The sequence below is a fragment of the Ascaphus truei genome, chromosome 11, assembly GCF_040206685.1.
Source record: "Ascaphus truei isolate aAscTru1 chromosome 11, aAscTru1.hap1, whole genome shotgun sequence".
NCBI lineage: Eukaryota > Metazoa > Chordata > Amphibia > Anura > Ascaphidae > Ascaphus > Ascaphus truei.
The window spans coordinates 35,111,230-35,133,363 of NC_134493.1; the positions used below are offsets into that span (position 1 = coordinate 35,111,230).

The 22,134-nt window shown below is 45.8% G+C and overlaps 1 protein-coding gene across 3 annotated transcripts; it reads left to right on the forward strand.

Annotated features, from left to right (window-relative positions):
- The first annotated feature begins 394 nt into the window (after nt 1-394).
- CHST12 (carbohydrate sulfotransferase 12) lies at nt 395-18,925 on the forward strand. Of its 3 annotated transcripts, XM_075565609.1 has the most exons (3): nt 395-576; nt 5,167-5,245; nt 17,161-18,925. In XM_075565609.1, the coding sequence occupies exon 3, from the start codon at nt 17,249-17,251 to the stop codon at nt 18,509-18,511; it is 1,263 nt and encodes a 420-aa protein (XP_075421724.1). In that variant the 5' UTR covers nt 395-576; nt 5,167-5,245; nt 17,161-17,248; the 3' UTR covers nt 18,512-18,925. The 3 variants fall into 3 exon arrangements, with proteins under 3 accessions (XP_075421724.1, XP_075421723.1, XP_075421725.1); XM_075565608.1 differs by lacking the exon at nt 5,167-5,245 and having other exon boundaries at nt 396-576; XM_075565610.1 differs by lacking the exons at nt 395-576; nt 5,167-5,245 and adding an exon at nt 16,549-16,831.
- The last annotated feature ends 3,209 nt before the right edge of the window (nt 18,926-22,134 follow it).

The window sequence follows — 22,134 nt, forward strand, 5'->3', positions numbered from 1 at the left end:
ACTCCTTTTCCTAATGTTTCTTTTATGTCTGAAGCACTTCTTCCCATTGTGTTATTTATATGATTGTCACATGTATTACTGCTGTGAAGTGCTATGTACATTAATGGTGCTATATATATATATATATATATATATATATATATATATATATATATATATATATATATATATATATATATATATATATATATATATATATATATATATATATATATATATATATATATATATATATATATATATATATATATATATATATATATATATAATTTTTTTTTCTTTCCTCTCTTTCTCCAGATATGCAATATTCCCAACTAAAAAAAAAATCATGCTTCTCCCAGGACCTGCCCTTACTGCCCAAATCAAAGATGGCCGCCGCTGACTTCAGCGCGTAGTCACGTGCTTAGCACCTCCTCCCCGGTCCCTGCTCAGCACAGGGATGGGACTGTTGAGTCCGGGCGCTCAGTGTCAGGAGAGCTCGCTGTGTCTCCCGGGGGCTTCATGTCTGACGAGGGGTGAGCCACAGCCGCCGCCCAGCATGGAACCTCTGTCGCGATAGGAGGGCTTGCCAGACAGGTAATGTGCATAATCGCGATAAGAGCGAGGGGCTGCATCGCGACTGAGCCCTCTCTGCGCGCGGTAGGGGCCTGGAGAGCATAGCTTTGCCATACAATGTATCAGGCGCTGCACAGCGGTGACATGCACTGTGCCGTGTATTAGGCTCTGCACAGTAGTGACATGCACAGTGCCGTGTATCAGGCTGCACAGCAGTGACATGCACAGTGCCGTGTATCAGGCTGCACAGCAGTGACATGCACAGTGCCGTGTATCAGGCTGCACAGCAGTGACATGCACAGTGCCGTGTATCAGGCTGCACAGCAGTGACATGCACAGTGCAGTGTATCAGGCTCTGCACAGCGGTGACATGCACAGTGCCGTGTATCAGGCTGCACAGCAGTGACATGCACAGTGCCGTGTATCAGGCTGCACAGCAGTGACATGCACAGTGCCGTGTATCAGGCTGCACAGCAGTGACATGCACAGTGCAGTGTATCAGGCTGCACAGCGGTGACATGCACAGTGCAGTGTATCAGGCTGCACAACAGTGACATGCACAGTGCCGTGTATCAGGCTCTGCACAGTAGTGACATGCACAGTGCCGTGTATCAGGCTGCACAGCAGTGACATGCACAGTGCCGTGTATCAGGCTCTGCACAGTAGTGACATGCACAGTGCAGTGTATCAGGCTCTGCACAGTAGTGACATGCACAGTGCAGTGTATCAGGCTGCACAGTAGTGACATGCACAGTGCAGTGTATCAGGCTGCACAGTAGTGACATGCACAGTGCAGTGTATCAGGCTGCACAGCAGTGACATGCACAGTGCCGTGTATCAGGCTGCACAGCAGTGACATGCACAGTGCAGTGTATCAGGCTCTGCACAGCAGTGACATGCACAGTGCCGTGTATCAGGCTGCACAGCAGTGACATGCACAGTGCAGTGTATCAGGCTGCACAGCAGTGACATGCACAGTGCTGTGTATCACTGCGGCTCTGTAGTGTGAGGGGGACTATCTCCTGCAAATCTGCCTGTCTAGTGCTGGAGTTAATTTAATATATTCCAAAAACTGCTTTTCAAGTTATATTTCTGTAGCCTTGCAGGTTCCAGCAATATTAATAACCAAAGGTAAGGACGCGGCGCCCTAAAGCATCTTAAGGTTTCTACGTGATCATGGGTTTATAGGATGAGAAGCTATAGGCCACCCAGCACTGACGGGGTTAACACGAAAGGTGTCACAACTTCATGTTCTTCCCTATGTGGCCCTGAAAGAGTTTTTCTCTTCTGTGTGGTCCACTGAAAGGGTTAATCTGATCGGAATCGCTCGCTGCGTTCGCTTTTGTTGTTTCGAAGTGAGAGATGGCGCGTACTATGAAAAGAAATGAATATATCGCAACCAGCACTCAAATGGTTGAGGACAATAAAGGGGCTTAAAAGAAATGGGAATTCCACAAAACTGGGGAAAGGGGTGGTTAAAAATGTTGTGTTTTTAATTAAAATGAAAGAATAATACAAAAGGATCCTTCTGGGAGCCGGAAAACCCTGCAACTTTTAGGAAAGCCTTACTTTCATTTAACCCATTGATCTCACTGCTGGGTGACCTGACACCACAGTTATCACACCCTTCAACTTTGCTGTGCATCAGATGATGTGGCAGAGAGATAGTGTGTGTGTTTTTTAGAACTAACATTGCAAAGGGTTAATGATTTTCTGCACTCTATAAACCAGGAGTGGACAACTCCGGCCCCTCGAGCGACCAACAGGTTAGGGTTTCAGGATATCCCTGCTTCAGCACAGGTGGCTCAGTCTTGAGCCATCTGTGCTGAAGCAGGGATATCCTGAACACCTGACCTGTTGGTAGCACTTGAGGGCTGGAGTTTGCTACCCCTGCTATAAACCGTACAGAGGATCAGTGTTATGACCTCACGTGGCACGAGGTTTAAAAGCTGTGGATGGGGCGAGATGTTACTCGGACACGTTGTAATAACTGGGGCAGGTCACAGAAATGGGATGTGCTGGAGGATACAGAGGGGATTGTGTAGTCATCTCAAATGCTAAATATTGAGCAGAAAAGTGGAAGTTGCCCTCCGTTTAACTTAATTTCTATAACAAGTTGTGACCTGTTCAGTGGTTAAAACATTTTTTTTTTAGCATTAAGGTTTTTCCGTTCAGTTCCAATTGTGTTATGTACAGTAGAACCAACCACGTGCACAGCTGTGTGTGTAATTATATGCAGTCGGTTAGAAATACACAGCACAACCGTTACATAGTAGATGAGGTTAAAAAAAGACATACGTCCATCAAGTTCAACCTATGATAAATTTAGACAACAGATACTTTATCCTATATCTGTACTGATTGATCCAGAGGAAGGCAAACAAAAAACCCCAGTGACATATCATCCAATGATATCTCATAAGGGGAAAAATAAATTCCTTCCTGACTCCAAGAATTGGCAATCGGATTAATCCCTGGATCAACATCCTTCCAATGTATACTTATTTGTTATATCCCTGCATACTTTTCCTTTCTAAAAAGATGTCGAACTTTTTTTGAACAAATCTATTGTATCTGCCATCATAGTCTCCATAGGCAATGAATTCCACATTTTAACTGCCCTTACTGTAAAGAACCCTTTCCTTTGTTGCTGGTGAAATCGCCTTTCCTCCAACCTTAAGGGATTGCCCGAGTCCTTTGTACTGCCTGTGGGATCAATAGTTATTTTGAAAGCTCCTTGTATTGTCCCTGAATATATTTGTATATAGTTATCATATCCCCTCTTAGACGCCTCTTTTCTAACGTAAATCTAATTTAGCTAGCCTCTCCTCATGAGTTAGAATGTCCATCCCCTTTATTAATTTGGTGGCTCTTCTCTGCACTCTCTCTAGTTCCATAATGTCTTTTCTAAGGAGTGGTGCCCAAAATTGTACTCCATATTCAAGGTGTGGTCTTACTAATGCTTTGTAAAGGGGCATAATTATGTTTACTTCCCTTCCATCCATTGCCCGTTTAATGCAGGATAAGATCTTGTTTGCCTTTGCAGCTACTGCATGACTTTGGGCACTATTGCTAAGCCTGCTGTCTACAAGCACTCCTAAATCCTTCTCCATCAAGGATTCCCCCAATTTATCCCCATTGAATTGGCAAGTCGCTTGTTTCTTCTTGCATCCTAAATGCATAACCTTACATTTATCTGTATTAAACCTCATCTGCCATTTACCTGCCCACGTTTCCAGTCTCTCCAAGTCCTTCTGAAGAGAATTTACATCCTGCTCTGATTCTACCACCTTACACAATTTAGTATCATCAGCAAAGATGGAGACTTTGCTCTCGATCCCAACCTCAAGGTCACTAATAAACAAGTTAAAAAGCAGGGGTCCCAGTACCGATCCCTGAGGTACTCCACTCACGACTTTAGCCCAACCTGAAAAAGTTCCATTTATGACAACCCTCTGTTGTCTGTCCTTTAACCAGTTTTCAATCCAGGTGCATATATTATTACTAAGTCCGTTATTACAAATAAACGGAAGGATTCCTGTCCCAAAGAGCTCACAGTCTATTTAATATGACAACATGGGGAGGCAGGAAGAATATGCAAGTGCCTTTGGGATCTAAATAGCGGGGTCAGTGCAGTGATAACTTTTAGGGGATCAGCATTTTGGATCTCCATAGGTGAATGTATAGTGTGCAGAGCTTTCAAAACCTCACAGGTTTTTTTTCTTCTTGTACTGTGTATTGCAGTATAATAATATTTCTTTCCTCATATAGCGCTGACAGAATTTTGCAGGCACAATGAGTCACTGCCCCGCAGAGCTTACAATCTTATGGTGGTGCCTGGGAGATAAAGCTCACAAGCAGCTAACACTAATAATTTGAAGCAGGCTCCTACTGCTTCAGCGAGATTGTTCCCGGAGTCTGTGGCGCTCCAGGCCTATGAAACCAGGTCCTTTTTAGTGCTGAGACTCCGCGTGTCATTTCTTGCTGATTCATAGTTTATTTTTTATTCAATTATACGTGTGCTCTCATATTAACCCTTTGAGTGCCAAAAATAGAACAAGCAATGACAATCATTAACAGAACTAGTGCTGCTGGGCACAAGGATAAAGAAGGCCTATACCTTTAAAAAAAAGTTGTGATTACGTGTAAATTGAGTTTATAGAATATAAATTTAACCCTTGTGACGCGTGGTCCCAGTAGAAGAAAAGGTTAATGAATAAAGACAGGAAGTTGCTACAAAGAAAGGACAGGAGACCCAGTTAGGGGAAGAGGAAGCTTGGATTACAGTTACAAAATCCCCACAGTTTCATTACATACAGTTGAGCAAAGTTCTTGAATATTTATGTTGTCTACAAAGAAAGTTGCAACAATAACTCAGAAATAATAACAGTTTATAATGAATACAGAAATGTACTGCGGTGGATTGTCGTAATTCAATTAGCCCGGAGGGGATAAGAGCAGCTAGTAAGTCGTCCTGGAAAAGACAAGTCCGTATTTGAAGAAGGTTGGATTTGAACTCACAGCCGTTCCGTGTTGGGAAACAAAAATCCCCCAATTGTAATGAAGTCCCACTAATAATATTTTTCTGTCTCCTCTCACCACTGTGAATAGTGCCTTGCAAAATGATGCCAGGATCCCACACCAGTGGTGGCTGCACGCATGCCCTGAAGTATTGTTGCAAAGCCCTTTGGTAAAGATACTTTTATATAAATGAAGTAGAAACTATTCAAGAAAGCTACTTTATGGTTTTTTTGTTGCAATTCCCTTTCTTATAACTAAAGAATTATACTCCGATGTAGAGCGTTTAAGAACCCCATCTCAGAACCCCACATTCCACGCACCGTCCGTAAATCAGTCCCAATCTGCAAAGAACCGTTGGGATTTACAGGAAAGCTATTGGGATGGAAGTAACAAGGTGAACAAGCGCAGAACTGGATGGCTAGATCCGGAGGCCGCGCGTTCAACCCCTGGAGTAGCAGCAGGGACTGCAATGCGTTTAGCGGAATATGAGGCATCTCTGAACAAGAAAGGCTCTGCTGCTTCCTCCATTGGCTCACTTTCAATTCCCCTCTCAGACTTATTTCTAACTCTTGTTGTAACACGTACTTAAAAAATGAAGGCAACGTTCAAAATAAAACCATTACATCTGCTGCTCATTAATACAATGTCTCTCTCTCCCCCCACCCCCCAAAAAACATTTAGCAAACAACTTAATAATGTAATTAACATACTCTAATACATATAATTGTGCTTAAGGCAAAAGTTTGGTGTCTTTGGAAATTAACCCTTTGACAGTCAAAATGTCTGGTGCCTGAGTACCAGGTCTCAGCACTCTAGTTCAGGGGGGCTCAACTCCAGTCCTCAAGCCCCCCCAACAGGTCAAGTTTTCAGTATATCCCCGCTTCAGCACAGGTGGCTCAATCAGAGGTTCAGTCTTTGACTGAGCCTATGATTGAGCCATCTGCTCTGAAGCATGGACCAATGGAGCCACATGTGCTGAAGATGGGATAGCCTGAAAACCTGACCTGTTGGGAGGGGGAGGGGAGCTTGAGCACCCCTGGCATAAGGGACTAAATGGGAGGGATCTTGTCAATCAAGTGTTTCCTCTAGCCATGAGCAGAATCTGCCCCCTGCCAGAGACCCCATCGGCATGCACCTTGATAAAGAGCTCCGGCGTGAAACGCGTAGGTGCGTTCGTGTAGTCCTATTGTTACTGAAGCCTGCAATAAACTGATCTGTTTATTTGCAGTTTGCCCTGGATTTTTACATCTTCTATTAAGTTTGTTCGTCATTTGGCTGTGCTCTGTTACACATCATAACCTTGCCGGTGAAGGAGGAGAGGGCTGGGCACTTTCCTTGGGCAAAATTCGTCATTAACGACGCCGCGATTACGTGATCGCAAAGTCTCGGAGAAGGCTCTCAAAGGGTATTTTTTCACCATAACAATGTATTGCGACTGCGTGGACCCCACCCCAGCAACACTATGTAACTAAAATGTCTCTCGTTGTAACAGGCTCCCTTTTTCTGAATACGCAAATGCCTTCCTACCATATATCCGATTTAGGCAACATGGCAAACGTAACTTATTTTTAATATGCACTGTGTGTATATGGATGTATGTTATATGTATATATAGGTGTGTCTCTGTGTCTCTCCATCTTTCCATCTCTCTACGTACTGATGAATCTTTATTTTAATTTTTTTTTAACATTTTGTTTATTTATTAAAACAAGAGACAGGGGGTGCCCAACGCTGCATCCAATTGACAAAACACATAGAGTAAAATATTTCAATAATAATAAAATACTTGGTTATTTAGTTAACCCTTTGGCCAAAGGCGTCATAAGCCTGCATACCAACGTCAAGGTATAACCAAGATAATGCATGTCCTACACTACACTGTGAACCCTTCCCCTTACCTCTGTGAGAGGGGAACCATAATGGGTCTTGTTCCTGCAGCAAGTGAAATGACCTTCCAACTTAAAGGGTGAAGGGGGAGGAGTGAGCTCTGGGAGGAGGTGCCATAGCCTCCAAAAGAGACATAGGTTAACACAGATTCCCAGCAAGCTCAAACTCCCACACCCACCACAAAGTGAATATATATTTATGTCAACCAGAGCGCTATTGAGCGTGGCAATTGTATATAACAAGAGACAGGGGGTGGGTTCACAGTGTAGTGTAGGACCTGCATTATCTTGGTTATACCTTGACGTTGGTATGCAGGCTTATGACGCCTTTGGCCAAAGGGTTAACTAAATAACCAAGTATTTTATTATTATTGAAGTATTTTACTCTATGTGTTTATTTATTAAAGAAATGCTACCAGGCAAAAATATTTTGAGTTACCTCTCGTTTTCAGGTATGTACTGGGCACAAAATAAGTTGATAACATTACAAGTTAGTTGCAAACCTGTTTAACCCCTTAGTGACGTGGCTCCTCCCGACAAAGCGCTGTCACATGACTGCAGGGGGCCGGAGACGGAAGAGCAGCGGGCAGTACTGTATTTATCAGCGCAGGAGAGGACCGGGCAGTACTGTACTTATCAGCGCAGGAGAGGAGCGGGCAGGAGCTTGACCCTACCTGTCTTTTTAACTATCGTCCTGTCACCCTTCTGCCTTTTGCTTCTAAACTCCTTGTCTTGTATTCTCTCGCTTACTCCATTTTCTCAAAACCTATTCTCTCCTAAACCCACTACAATCTGGCTTCCACACTGCTTACTCCACTGAAACAGCCCTCACTAAAATAACTAATGACCTCTATGCTGCCAAAGACAGAGGTCATTACACTCTGCTCATATTACTCGACCTCTCTGCAGCATTTGATACTATGGACCACCCTCTTTTCCTTCACATTCTCCATACTTTTGGTATTCGTAACAAAGATCTATACTGGATCTCCTCTTACCTCTACCACCGTACTTTCCATGTCTCTTTTGCCAACACCACCTCCTCCTCTATCGATCTCTCTGTGGGGGTACCCCAGAGCTCTGTCTTGGGACCTCTTCTCTTTTCTCTTTACACACTCTCCCTAGGTGACCTAATCACATCTATTGGGTTCAAATATCACCTCTATGCTGATGACACACAAATGTAATTTTCAACCCCTGACCTTACACCTGCTGTACAGACTAAAGGTTCTGAATGTCTTCCTGCTATATCATCCTGGATGGCCCTCCACCGACTTAAACTTAACATGGCAAAAACAGAGCTCCTCATACTTCCTCCCAAACCTGGCCCTACTATCTCCTTCCACATTACTGTTGGAAGTACTATCATTCACCTAGTAGCAGAGGCCTAGGGGGTCACACTCAACTCCTCTCTCACATTCTCCTCTCATATTCAAAAGGTAACTAAAACCAGTTGTTTTTTTCCTCCGCAATATTACAAAGATACGCCCTTTCCTCTGTTGCTCGACTGCTAAAACTCTGACACAGACTCTCAATCTCTCCTCTCTCGATTACTGTAACCTCCTGCTGTCAGGCCTTCCTGCCTCTCACCTGTCTCCCGTCCAATCTATCCTAAACGCTGCTGCCAGTATCACTCTACTCTTTCCTAAATCTGTCTCAGCGTCTCCCCTGCTGAAATCCCTCTTCTGGCTTCCTATCAAATCCTGTATCACACACTCAATTCTCCTCCTCACTTTTAAAGCTTTACACTCTTCTGCTCCTCCTTACATCTCAGCCCTAATTTCTCGCTTTACATCATCCCGACTCTTGCGTTCCGCTCAAGGATGTCTTCTCACTACCCCTTTTGTATCTAAAGCCCTCTCCCGCCTTAAACCTTTCTCACTGACTGCCCCACACCGCTGGAATGCCCTTCCCCTCAGTACCCGGCTAGCACCCTCTCTATTCACCTTTAAGACCCACCTTAAGACACACTTGCTTAAATAAGCATATGAGTAGCTCTGTGGCTGATAATTTACACCTCCTATATAAACCTTAACCCCTTCCAGATGCACTTACCAGAACGCCCTCCTACTGTATCTGTATGTTCCTCCTACCAATTAGATTGTAAGCTCTTCAGAGCAGGGACTCCTTTTCCTAAATGTTACTTTTGTCTGAAGCACTTCTTCTCGTGTTATTTGTATTATTTATATGATTGTCACATGTATTACTGCTGTAAAGGGTTATGTACATTAATGGCGCTAAGGAAATAAAGACATACATACATAGTACAGTATTTATCATCCAGGAGAGGAGCGGGCAGTACTGTATTTATCAGCGCAGGAGCGGGGCAGTACTGTATTTATCAGCACAGGAGAGGAGCGGGCAGTACTGTATTTATCAGCGCAGGAGAGGAGCGGGCAGTACTGTATTTATCAGCACAGGAGAGGAGTGAGCAGTACTGTATTTATCAGCGCAGGAGAGGAGCGGCCAGTACTGTATTTATCAGCACAGGAGAGGAGCGGGCAGTACTGTATTTATCAGCGCAGGAGAGGAGCGGGCAGTACTGTATGTATCAGCGCAGGAGAGGAGCGGGCAGTACTGTATTTATCAGCGCAGGAGAGGAGCGGGCAGTACTGTATTTATCAGCACAGGAGAGGAGCGGGCAGTACTGTATTTATCAGCGCAGGAGAGGAGCGGGCAGTACTGTATTTATCAGCACAGGAGAGGAGCGGGCAGTGCTGTATTTATCAGCGCAGGAGAGGAGCGGGCAGTACTGTATTTATCAGCGCAGGAGAGGAGCGGGCAGTACAGTATTTATCAGTGCAGGAGAGGAGCGGGGCAGTACTGTATTTATCAGCGCTGGAGAGGAGCGGGCAGTACTGTATTTATCAGCGCAGGAGAGGAGCGGGCAGTACAGTATTTATCAGCGCAGGAGAGGAGCGGGCAGTACTGTATTTATCAGCGCTGGAGAGGAGCGGGCAGTACTGTATTTATCAGCACAGGAGGGGAGCGGGCAGTACTGTATTTATCAGCGCAGGAGAGGAGCGGGCAGTACTGTATTTATCAGCACAGGAGAGGATCGGGCAGTACTGTATTTATCAGCGCAGGAGAGGAGCGGGCAGTACTGTATTTATCAGCGCAGGAGAGGAGCGGGCAGTACTGTATTTATCAGCGCAGGAGAGGAGCGGGCAGTACAGTATTTATCAGCGCTGGAGAGGAGCGGGCAGTACTGTATTTATCAGCACAGGAGAGGAGCGGGCAGAACTATTTATCAGCGCAGGAGAGGAGCGGGCAGTACTGTATGTATCAGCGCAGGAGAGGAGCGGGCAGTACTGTATTTATCAGTACAGGAGAGGAGCGGGCAGTACTGTATGTATCGGCGCAGGAGAGGAGCGGGCAGTACTGTATTTATCAGCGCAGGAGAGGAGCGGGGCAGTACTGTATTTATCAGCGCAGGAGAGGAGCGGGCAGTACTGTATTTATCAGCGCAGGAGAGGAGCGGGCAGTACTGTATTTATCAGCCAGGAGAGGGCGGGCAGTACTGTATTTATCAGCGCAGGAGAGGAGCGGCAGTACTGTATTTATCAGCGCAGGAGAGGAGCGGGCAGTACTGTATTTATCAGCGCAGGAGAGGAGCGGGCAGTACTGTATTTATCAGCCAGGAGAGGGCGGGCAGTACTGTATTTATCAGCGCAGGAGAGGAGCGGGCAGTACTGTATTTATCAGCGCTGGAGAGGAGCGGGCAGTACTGTATTTATCAGCGCAGGAGAGGAGCGGGCAGTACAGTATTTATCAGCGCAGGAGAGGAGCGGGCAGTACTGTATTTATCAGCGCTGGAGAGGAGCGGGCAGTACTGTATGTATCAGCACAGGAGGGGAGCGGGCAGTACTGTATTTATCAGCGCAGGAGAGGAGCGGGCAGTACTGTATTTATCAGCACAGGAGAGGATCGGGCAGTACTGTATTTATCAGCGCAGGAGAGGAGCGGGCAGTACTGTATTTATCAGCGCTGGAGAGGAGCGGGCAGTACTGTATTTATCAGCACAGGAGAGGAGCGGGCAGTACTGTATTTATCAGCGCAGGAGAGGAGCGGGCAGTACTGTATTTATCAGCGCAGGAGAGGAGCGGGCAGTACTGTATTTATCAGCGCAGGAGAGGAGCGGGCAGTACTGTATTTATCAGTGCAGGAGAGGAGCGGGCAGTACTGTATTTATCAGCGCAGGAGAGGAGCGGGCAGTACTGTATTTATCAGCGCAGGAGAGGAGCGGGCAGTACTGTATGTATCAGCCAGGAGAGGGCGGGCAGTACTGTATTTATCAGCGCAGGAGAGGAGCGGCAGTACTGTATGTATCAGCGCAGGAGAGGAGCGGGCAGTACTGTATTTATCAGCGCTGGAGAGGAGCGGGCAGTACTGTATTTATCAGCACAGGAGAGGAGCGGGCAGTACTGTATGTATCAGCGCAGGAGAGGAGCGGGCAGTACTGTATGTATCAGCGCAGGAGAGGAGCGGGCAGTACTGTATTTATCAGCGCAGGAGAGGAGCGGGCAGTACTGTATTTATCAGCGCAGGAGAGGAGCGGGCAGTACTGTATTTATCAGCGCAGGAGAGGAGCGGGCAGTGCTGTATTTATCAGCGCAGGAGAGGAGCGGGCAGTACTGTATTTATCAGCGCAGGAGAGGAGCGGGCAGTGCTGTATTTATCAGCACAGGAGGGGAGCGGGCAGTACTGTATTTATCAGCGCAGGAGAGGAGCGGGCAGTACTGTATGTATCAGCACAGGAGAGGATCGGGCAGTACAGTATTTATCAGTGCAGGAGAGGAGCGGGGCAGTACTGTATTTATCAGCGCAGGAGAGGAGCGGGCAGTACTGTATTTATCAGCACAGGAGAGGAGCGGGCAGTACTGTATTTATCAGCACAGGAGAGGAGCGGGCAGTACTGTATTTATCAGCGCAGGAGAGGAGCGGCAGTACTGTATTTATCAGCGCAGGAGAGGAGCGGGCAGTACAGTATTTATCAGTGCAGGAGAGGAGCGGGGCAGTACTGTATTTATCAGCGCTGGAGAGGAGCGGGCAGTACTGTATTTATCAGCGCAGGAGAGGAGCGGGCAGTACTGTATTTATCAGCGCAGGAGAGGAGCGGGCAGTACTGTATTTATCAGCGCAGGAGAGGAGCGGGCAGTACAGTATTTATCAGCGCAGGAGAGGAGCGGGCAGTACTGTATTTATCAGCGCTGGAGAGGAGCGGGCAGTACTGTATTTATCAGCACAGGAGGGGAGCGGGCAGTACTGTATTTATCAGCGCAGGAGAGGAGCGGGCAGTACTGTATTTATCAGCGCTGGAGAGGAGCGGGCAGTACTGTATTTATCAGCGCAGGAGAGGAGCGGGCAGTACTGTATTTATCAGCGCAGGAGAGGAGCGGGCAGTACTGTATTAGCCAGGAGAGGGCGGGCAGTACTGTATTTATCAGCGCAGGAGAGGAGCGGCAGTACTGTATGTATCAGCGCAGGAGAGGAGCGGGCAGTACTGTATTTATCAGCGCAGGAGAGGAGCGGGCAGTACTGTATTTATCAGCGCAGGAGAGGAGCGGGCAGTACTGTATTTATCAGCGCTGGAGAGGAGCGGGCAGTACTGTATTTATCAGCACAGGAGAGGAGCGAGCAGTACTGTATTTATCAGCACAGGAGAGGAGCGGGCAGTACTGTATTTATCAGCGCAGGAGAGGGGCGGGCAGTACTGTATGTATCAGCACAGGAGAGGAGCGGGCAGTACTGTATTTATCAGCACAGGAGAGGGCGGGCAGTACTGTATGTATCAGCACAGGAGAGGAGCGGGCAGTACTGTATGTATCAACACAGGAGAGGAGCGGGCAGTACTGTATGTATCAGCGCAGGAGAGGGGCGGGCAGTACTGTATTTATCAGCACAGGAGAGGAGCGGGCAGTACTGTATTTATCAGCACAGGAGAGGAGCGGGCAGTACTGTATTTATCAGCACAGGAGAGGAGCGGGCAGTACTGTATTTATCAGCGCAGGAGCGGGGCAGTACTGTATTTATCAGCGCAGGAGAGGGGCGGGCAGTACTGTATTTATCGGCACAGGAGAGGAGCGGCAGTACTTTATGTATCAGCGCAGGAGAGGAGCGGGCAGTACTGTATTTATCGGCACAGGAGAGGAGCGGGCAGTACTGTATTTATCAGCGCAGGAGAGGAGCGGGCAGTACTGTATTTATCAGCGCAGGAGAGGAGCGGGCAGTACTGTATTTATCAGCGCAGGAGAGGAGCGGGACAGTACTGTATATATCAGCGCAGGAGAGGAGCGGGCAGTACTGTATTTATCAGCGCAGGAGAGGAGCGGGCAGTACTGTATTTATCAGCACAGGAGAGGAGCGAGCAGTACTGTATTTATCAGCGCAGGAGAGGAGCGGGCAGTACTGTATGTATCAGCACAGGAGAGGAGCGGGCAGTACTGTATTTATCAGCGCAGGAGAGGAGCGGGCAGTACTGTATTTATCAGCACAGGAGAGGAGCGGGCAGTACTGTATGTATCAGCGCAGGAGAGGAGCGGGCAGTACTGTATGTATCAGCACAGGAGAGGAGCGGGCAGTACTGTATCAGCGCAGGAGAGGAGCGGGCAGTACTGTATTTATCAGCACAGGAGAGGAGCGGGCAGTACTGTATCAGCGCAGGAGAGGAGCGGGCAGTACTGTATGTATCAGCGCAGGAGAGGAGCGGGCAGTACTGTATTTATCAGCGCAGGAGAGGAGCGGGCAGTACTGTATTTATCAGCGCAGGAGGGGAGCGGGCAGTATAGTATTTATCAGCACAGGAGAGGAGCGGGCAGTATAGTATTTATCAGCACAGGAGAGGAGCAGGCAGTATAGTATGTATCAGCGCAGGAGAGGAGCGGGCAGTACTGTATTTATCAGCGCAGGAGGGGAGCGGGCAGTACTGTATTTATCAGCGCAGGAGGGGAGCGGGCAGTATAGTATTTATCAGCGCAGGAGGAGCGGGGCAGTACTGTATTAGCGCAGGAGGAGTGGGCAGTACTGTATGTATCAGCACAGGAGAGGAGCGGGCAGTACTGTATTAGCACAGGAGAGGAGCGGGCAGTACTGTATTTATCAGCGTGGGAGAGGAGCGGGCAGTACAGTATTTATCAGCGCACTGTCATTAAGCAGCTGAGTGAGTGGGGAGAAGCTACAGTTTGCACAGGCAACATCTCTACACCTTCTGTACTGGGGGGGTGGGGGAGGGTAAGAGGAGAGGGGGGGGAGGAGGGAGAGGAGAGAGGGAGAGAGACAGCTCCTGGGGTGGCCAGCAGCTGAGGACTGCAGGTGAAGACACAGAGGGCCGCCTGTTGCCCACTGATGTCATATATGACTTAATACGTAACTAAATAACATTTAATAATTGCAGTAAGTAATGAAGTTCTTACATGGAAACAACTACATAATGCATTTTCTTATACAGTCTCTGTATGTCTTCTACCAGCAATTAGATTGTAAGCTCTATAGAACTGGGATGCCTGCCCCCCAATACTTACTTTTTATATATTATACACTGATTTGTATTATTCGCCCCTGAGTTATACCTTGAATATTATCTCTGTGACATGCTGTGTACTAGTTTGCTCTATATAAATAAGAATACACTGATGATGTGACAGTGAACTAGAGTGTAGTATTCTGAAAGCATAACAGGGTTACAATGAGGATCGTTTCTCCTAAACCCTCTACAATCTGGCTCGCTTCAGTATGCAGCCTTCCCTGTGCTTGAGAAGAGTTTAGCTCTGGCTAAATGAATGGGAATAAAATCTTCTCCAGCACAGGAAAGCAGCTTCACCGCAAATGGAATTGGGGACCTATGGCTTAACATCCTTTTGCCCCATCCGTCCCAAAAAGGCCAGCAGCGTAGTGCAAGGAGGTGCTTTACAGGCGCTACAGCACTGGAGGGGTTAAGTTAATGTTGACGCAGCTTTTTAAACTTTTATTTCGTTTTTCTGAAGGTATCGATGATGGTCCAGTTAATAAAACAATGTCTGGCCGGATATATTAACCCAATGTTATCTGATACATGGACACATTCAATCTTTATTTTTCTCCTGCTGCCTCCACAAACGTGTAGCTATTCTTCATTTCGGCTAGTTTGACTTTGAGTGAACATGATGAATTTCAGTCACCACTGCGGAATATGGCAAGTCAATCAGGATTCCCATCATTTTGCTTGGACACATACTGATGTAGGCTTCCACAGGTTTATAACAAACCGTTAGCTGTGTCTTTTGTAGGACAAAGAGTCTTATAGATTGTCCATACCTTTAGCTTATTCCAAGCAGGAAACATCTCAAATGAATTTTTTTTGTGTTCCTGTGAACATAGAACACAGAAACGAAAAACATAACACTATTTACTCGGATTAAAAACTGGCATCTTCTGGGCTCCCAATTAATACCTTTGCCCATATAACTTCAGTTTGGGAATAACTGTAGCATTATTACATTTTTAGGTTTGATTTCTATTTTTTTACCAGCTCCTTTTCTCCTGCCTGCAGCAGTGCTTTCCAACTTTTTGTGGGTTAAGAAACCCTGTGTGAAATTCTGAGGAACCCCCAACCCCTCTAACAGCGCATCTGACAGATGCATTGTGAGGATCCTCAACCCTCTCTAATAGCGTATCAGAGATCAGATGCATTGTAAGGAACCCCAACCCTCTCTAATAGTGTGTCAGATCAGATGCATTGTAAGGAACCCCAACCCTCTCTAATAGTGCGTCAGAGATCAGATGCATTGTAAGGAACCCCAACCCTCTCTAATAATGCGTCAGAGATCAGATGCATTGTAAGGAACCCCAACCCTCTCTAATAGTGTGTCAGATCAGATGCATTGTAAGGAACCCCAACCCTCTCTAATAGTGCGTCAGAGATCAGATGCATTGTAAGGAACCCCAACCCTCTCTAATAATGCGTCAGAGATCAGATGCATTGTAAGGAACCCCAACCCTCTCTAATAGCGCGTCGGAGATCAGATGCATTGTAAATTCTTCTGTATTTGGTACGATTTTAAAATTACCTAAAAATTGCAGGGAACCCTTTAGAGATGCCTGGGGAACCCAAGGGTTCCTAGGAACCCTGGTTGAAAAACACTGGTCTGGAGACTGTCTGATAGAGATTCTGCGCTGTTTGCCCACTGCTCGTAGAAAAGACAGCCACGGGTTCACAAACACATCGCTCTTTATTTTATTTTTTTCTGAATTCACTTGGCATGTGTTGTGAATCTTACTGTTCCTCCCTAAGACAGAGCCCAAAATCCACCCCAAGCTGCCTGCTGATCAGTCGGCTTATGAATAAATTCTTCACCAAAAGATATATCTCCGTTTCAGAGACTCTATTTTCCTGGAATCATGAATTTAAGCAATTGGATTTATTAAAATAAAAGGAGATTACAGACAAACCTCCCTCAAATGCTGCTCAGGAAGTCCCAAGTGCAGAAATCTTATATGATGCCAAAAGACACAATCTGGGAATACTTTGTTTCATTTATCCCTCATCGCATATATAAATGAATAAAAATACATCCTCCTTTGTTGCTCCTACCTTTTTGTCCCGTGAAACAAAGAATCACCGCACGCAGGATATCGCCAACAGGGATGCCCGATTTTTCTGTTTTCACATTCTTACAGTGCAGAGCGGTGCACGCAAGGTTTTGGGGAAAGGGACTTAGCTGATGAGAGGGGTAACCCCCCTGAAACATCTGCGCCTTTCTCTGCACTTAAGGAACGTGAATAAAGAAAGCAGACCTTGCCCTGTTGGCGCTATCCTTTGTGCAGTGATTCTTTATTTCAAGCGATATGATTGGGAGGTGGCAGAATGCAGGACGTCGCCAGGCGATTAAAAGGTACGTGAGAAAGTGGTCATGCAGTGCTGTGTAATTAGACTGGAGCTTATTAACAAAGTATCTACCTGTAAACTGTGATAACTCATTGGAGTGAACAGGATAATTAAGTGTAGCGACACTACTGCTGTTCTGTGAGCTTGCCCATTTTGGTCTCTTCATGCTCTTGCTCTCAAAGCCCACATCTAGTTATCAGGTTTATAGAGGCTGGCAGAAAGGGACAAAACTGAAGTCCACTAGCTATCCTTTCACATGCGTAAATGACATCAAAGTGGGGGATACACAGAAAAGCAGAGATGCAGTAATAATCATTTTTATTTGTATTATTTTAGGCTTCTTGTAGCAGCATCAAAATGGAGCACAGGAGCCAGTGTGTGAGGTTGAAGTGAGCAGAGGAGAAAATAAAGACTAAGGAACAGAATGACTAAATCACGACTCTTCTGCTTGCTGGTGGTGCTGGGCTCTGTCTTCATGATCCTTTTCATCATTGTATATTGGGACAATGTCGGGACAGCTAATTTTAACCTTCACACTTCATTCTCCAAGTCTCTTCCTCCTCACTCCATTGGAGAGCATCCAACTTCTGTCCCAACTACAGGGAACAATTTTGTTTCAGACGTAGATGAGTTTTTAGATGGCTTTTTTAATTTAGGTGCAACAAAGAGTGGGTTCCAGAGCACAAAAGTTGTGAAGTTACCGCTACGAGGTTCAAGCAGCCTGGAGGAAACCGTGAGGGGCTACGACTGGTCCACCAAAGGTAAACTGGAAGAGGGGATTCTAGATCAGGAAATGCTACAGCAGGAAAGAAAAATGAATTTGCGCAAGTTCTGTGCCAATTCTAGCTTCAGTTTTCCATCCAAGGAACGTTCTTTTGATGATATCCCTAACCGGGAGCTGGATCACTTAATAGTGGATGATCGCCATGGGATTATTTACTGTTACGTGCCAAAAGTTGCCTGCACCAATTGGAAGCGGGTGATGATTGTGTTGAGTGAGAGCCTACTGGACAGAAAGGGAGCCCCATACCAGGACCCTCTACAGATCCCCCGTGAGGATGTTCACAATTCTAGCAGTCATCTGACTTTCAACAAATTTTGGCGCCGTTATGGAAAGTTCTCCCGGCACATGATGAAGATCAAGTTGAAGAAGTACACCAAGTTTCTCTTTGTTCGCGATCCCTTTGTCCGTCTTATATCTGCCTTCCGTAGCAAGTTTGAGCTGGAAAATGAAAACTTCTATCGCAGCTTTGCCGTGCCTATCTTGACTCTCTACTCCAACCGGACCAACGTTCCAACCTCTGTAGGTGAAGCCTTCTCCTCTGGCACCAAGCCGTCTTTCCCACAGTTTATCCAGTACCTCCTGGATGCACGGACAGAAGAGCAGAAACCATTCAACGAGCATTGGAGACAGGTGTACCGCCTGTGTCACCCGTGTCAGATTGAGTATGATTTTATAGGCAAATTGGAGAGTCTTGATGAGGATACAGCTCACCTTCTGCAACATTTAAATGTAGACTCGCTCTTCCAGTTCCCTCCCAGCTACAGAAACAGGACTGCAAGTAGTTGGGAGGAGGACTGGTTTTCAAAAATCCCTGTAGATTGGAGACAGAAACTGTACAAATTATATGAAGCCGACTTTGTACTTTTTGGCTACCCCAAACCAGATAACATTTTGGGAGTGTGAAATAGTAACACAGAATACAAACGACTTTCTGCCTTCCATGAAGATCTCGAGGGCTGGTACAATTTTTAATACATATTCCCCCCTCCCCCTCTATTTTCATTTTTTTTTTTTTGTGAAATTAAGGATTAAATGTCAAACAGTTAATGGAAAATAGGATTTTTTTTTTGTTGCAATCTTGGAACAATAATTTAAAAAAAAGTCCTTTATTCTATAGCCTGTTTGAAGAAAAATAATCCTTGCTTTCCTGCCTGCTCAGGATCAGTTCTCTTAAATGCTTTTTACTACTATTGTTTTTTTTTTTTTTTTTAAATTAATATATTATTTAAACTATTTAATACAGTGTGTTGAGAACCTGACATTTGAGTAAAGGGCTTGCTGGAAAACCTGGTGTCCTTTTTTTTTAAATTTTATTTTCATTCACACGCAGGCTCTTAATCAGTGAGAATGCCACCCGGTGGCATCTGTTCCTTGTTTTTAAACAAGATGGATTCATGCAAACTGTAATTCTTCCACCCCCGTAATCTGCTTTTATCCTTCAATCGTAGAAAACATTTTGTTGGGGGAAAAATAAAGGCAGTTTATGCTGATAATGACTACAAAGTATTTTGAAAGCCACGCATATATGCTCTACTACAGGGCTGGCCAACTCCAGTCCTCAGGGGCCACCAACAGGTCAGGATATCCCTGCTTCAGCACAGGTGGCTGTCAAAGACCGAGCCACCTGTGCTGAAGCAGGGACTGATTGAGCCACCTGTGCTGAAGCAGGGATATCCTGAAAACCTGACCTGTTGGTGGCCCTTGAGGATTGGAGTTTGCCCACCCCTGCTCTACTACCTATTCTGTTGTTACCCAAAGCTGCGTGGTAGGAATGCGTTCTCCTTCCCACAGGCGCCTCTCTGGAAGAGCGTTCGTTCTCAGTTTATATATTTGGTTATTTTTAGATTTGCAAGTTTACGTACATTCCCTGTAAGCAGCTGGTTGTATACGCAACACCATTTATTATTTACAGGTATGTATTACACATTCATAATGTATTCAGTTCTTATTTGCATCGCAGTGGAACTGCTGGGGCCCCAGTGGCATAAAAGGGCTTAAAGTATTCGCCCCTCCTTCGATGAAAGGGACTGATGGGAGAGTGACCCGTTTAATAGGTTAAATGGAGCTGATTGACGACACCCTTTTAAAAAAAAAAAAAAAAAAAAACAAGGCGGAGAGATATACGTGTTATTTAACTGTAACTTTTCCGTGTCTAACAAATACTGGCGGCTTTTGTTTTGTATTTCAGCACAGCGAGTGAACCTTGCAATATATTCATAGTTATACATCCTTTGCTTGAAGGAGTGATCAAAGCAATATCCTATGTGTGTGTGCTTAAATTAATCAGTTCTGTAGTATTGGATAATACTTACTACCTTCTTTTCTTTTTCTCTCTCGATGCTATTTTTTTTTTAATATACTCGGCATCTCTTGATTTCTATAGCAGGTTTAGTACACCTCCGCAGCAGTGCAAGAGCTTTGTAACACTTTCCTGTTTGTGATCATTTGCTCCCGATATTCCCAGCAGTTTGAGCTGCAACCGGTGACAATAGATCATGTCACCGTAGTAATATAAGAATACATTGTAGTTGCTGAGTTACACTGACTGAAGGATTGATTGAAACGGAAAAGCGGCCATTTAGTGAACCCTGGGAAGCAGGATCTTTGCTGATCGGTCATGGGAGAACAAATCAATTGGCAGCTTCGGTAGTTACTTTTCAATAAAGGTAAATCAAATGCTGCACATATTAAAACAAAGGTATGTATGGGCCGCTTGGATTGGCTCTTTGCCTGAGTTACAAAATTGTTGCTGGATTTTAAATGAGGCTGTTCCACTTCAGAGGCCAGTATCTAAAGGGATTAGGGGAACTTCCATGGTTTAGTAGTGTGGGATAAAGCAGGAAAACAGAATTAGGCGACCTCAAACCTAGCCATACACACCTCAAGGTCACGGGGAGTAACTCTTACTACATCGGTATAACGAAAAGGAACCGGTGATATAGAGCGCTATGTATCATGGGGGCGTGGGCGCTGACGCAGTGGTGTCAAAGTTGGCCTTTTGTTCCTGTTTGAAATGTGACATTATGGTATATTTCACGGTTTTAGAACTTGGCGCATCCTGCGTTGGTATTTTGTGCTGCAAAAATGACTTGCGCCATCTATAAGGTGATGGAAGAGAGAAATAGGAGTGAAACGCCCCAGGCGATGCTTTGCAGGGGTAAATTCCAGCGTGTGTATCATTGCAGAAATAAATCCCGGAACGGTATAGTATACAGAGAATGTGAATCACAGACACACTTGGGAATAACTGGATCCTTTTAACATGTATCTTATTCTCAAAGCTTACACTTAGCCAGCAGGTCAACCGGCCTATTCCACAAGGCACCAAATATGTTAACCTGTGCTGTACTGTGTGGGCTGGTGTTGGAGAAAGTAACACAGGTGAGCAATTGAGATAAATATGTACTCAGTTGGAAGTCTTTGTGTTAAACCGTCGGTGTGCTTCAGTCTTTCAGGCTGTCCATGTAGCCAGGGTGTATAAGGCCATGCATATAGAGCCTGCGATGGGCGAAGGCGATGCGACGCCGCCCAAAAACAAATACTTGTAGTAAGCGCGACGGCAGCAATGCGACGTCGCGGACTTTGGAAGCCGGGAATATTTGATTTTTCAAAGGGCTGTCGCCTCATGTGACAGCCCCTGAACAAATCAGGTGCCCGGAAGCCCGCGGCGCAATTGGTCGTACATTTATGGAAACCCAATGCAAAAACCCTGCGCTTCTTCTTTCCGGATTGGTTTGCAAGTTATTAGTGATATTCAGCAGGCACCATCCGTGAAACGCGCCGGCTCACGGTCACCATAGATGCTGCTCTGTGCGCACGTCTATACAGGATATTAACTCCATGTCCGCGGGTCGCTACACTAAGGTCAGATTTCTTGTCTTGTGGGCTAAACGGCTTTACTATTATAAGAGAAGGTAGCAAGCTAAGGCTGCGCTTATAGTGCCGGTGTCGCGGCAAAACAAATGTATTGCCGCCGTTGCGTGTGCTTATAGTAAGCGCGATGCGACTGGAGTGACGCTGGTGGCGCGAATTCTGAAGCCGGTCAAATTTTGATTTTTCAGAGGCTGTACCAATCAAATCTGAACCAATCAAAGACCTGGTTGCCCGTGATGTCGCCGGAAAGCGAATTACAACTTTTGCTAGCGGTGACTGGTGACGTCATCCGTCGCACGCACTATAAGTGTGGCCTAAGACTGAACAGGGGAACACGTGCAAGTGACCAAAGGGTTAAATGAATGAAGTCTTTATGCTATCGGGGATTCAGTGCAATTAAAACTGGCAGAAACCAGGAATAACACACACACACACACACACACACACACACACACACACACACACACACACACACACACACACACACACACACACACACACACACACCCCTAACCCCTCCCCCCCCCCCCATCCCCTGTAGAAAGGGAACTTCAAACCATTATATTGTACATGTGTTTATATTTACATATATATGTACATGTGTATATTTATAGTGCATTTGCTAATGGAGAATTGGCAAACAACTTAAACCT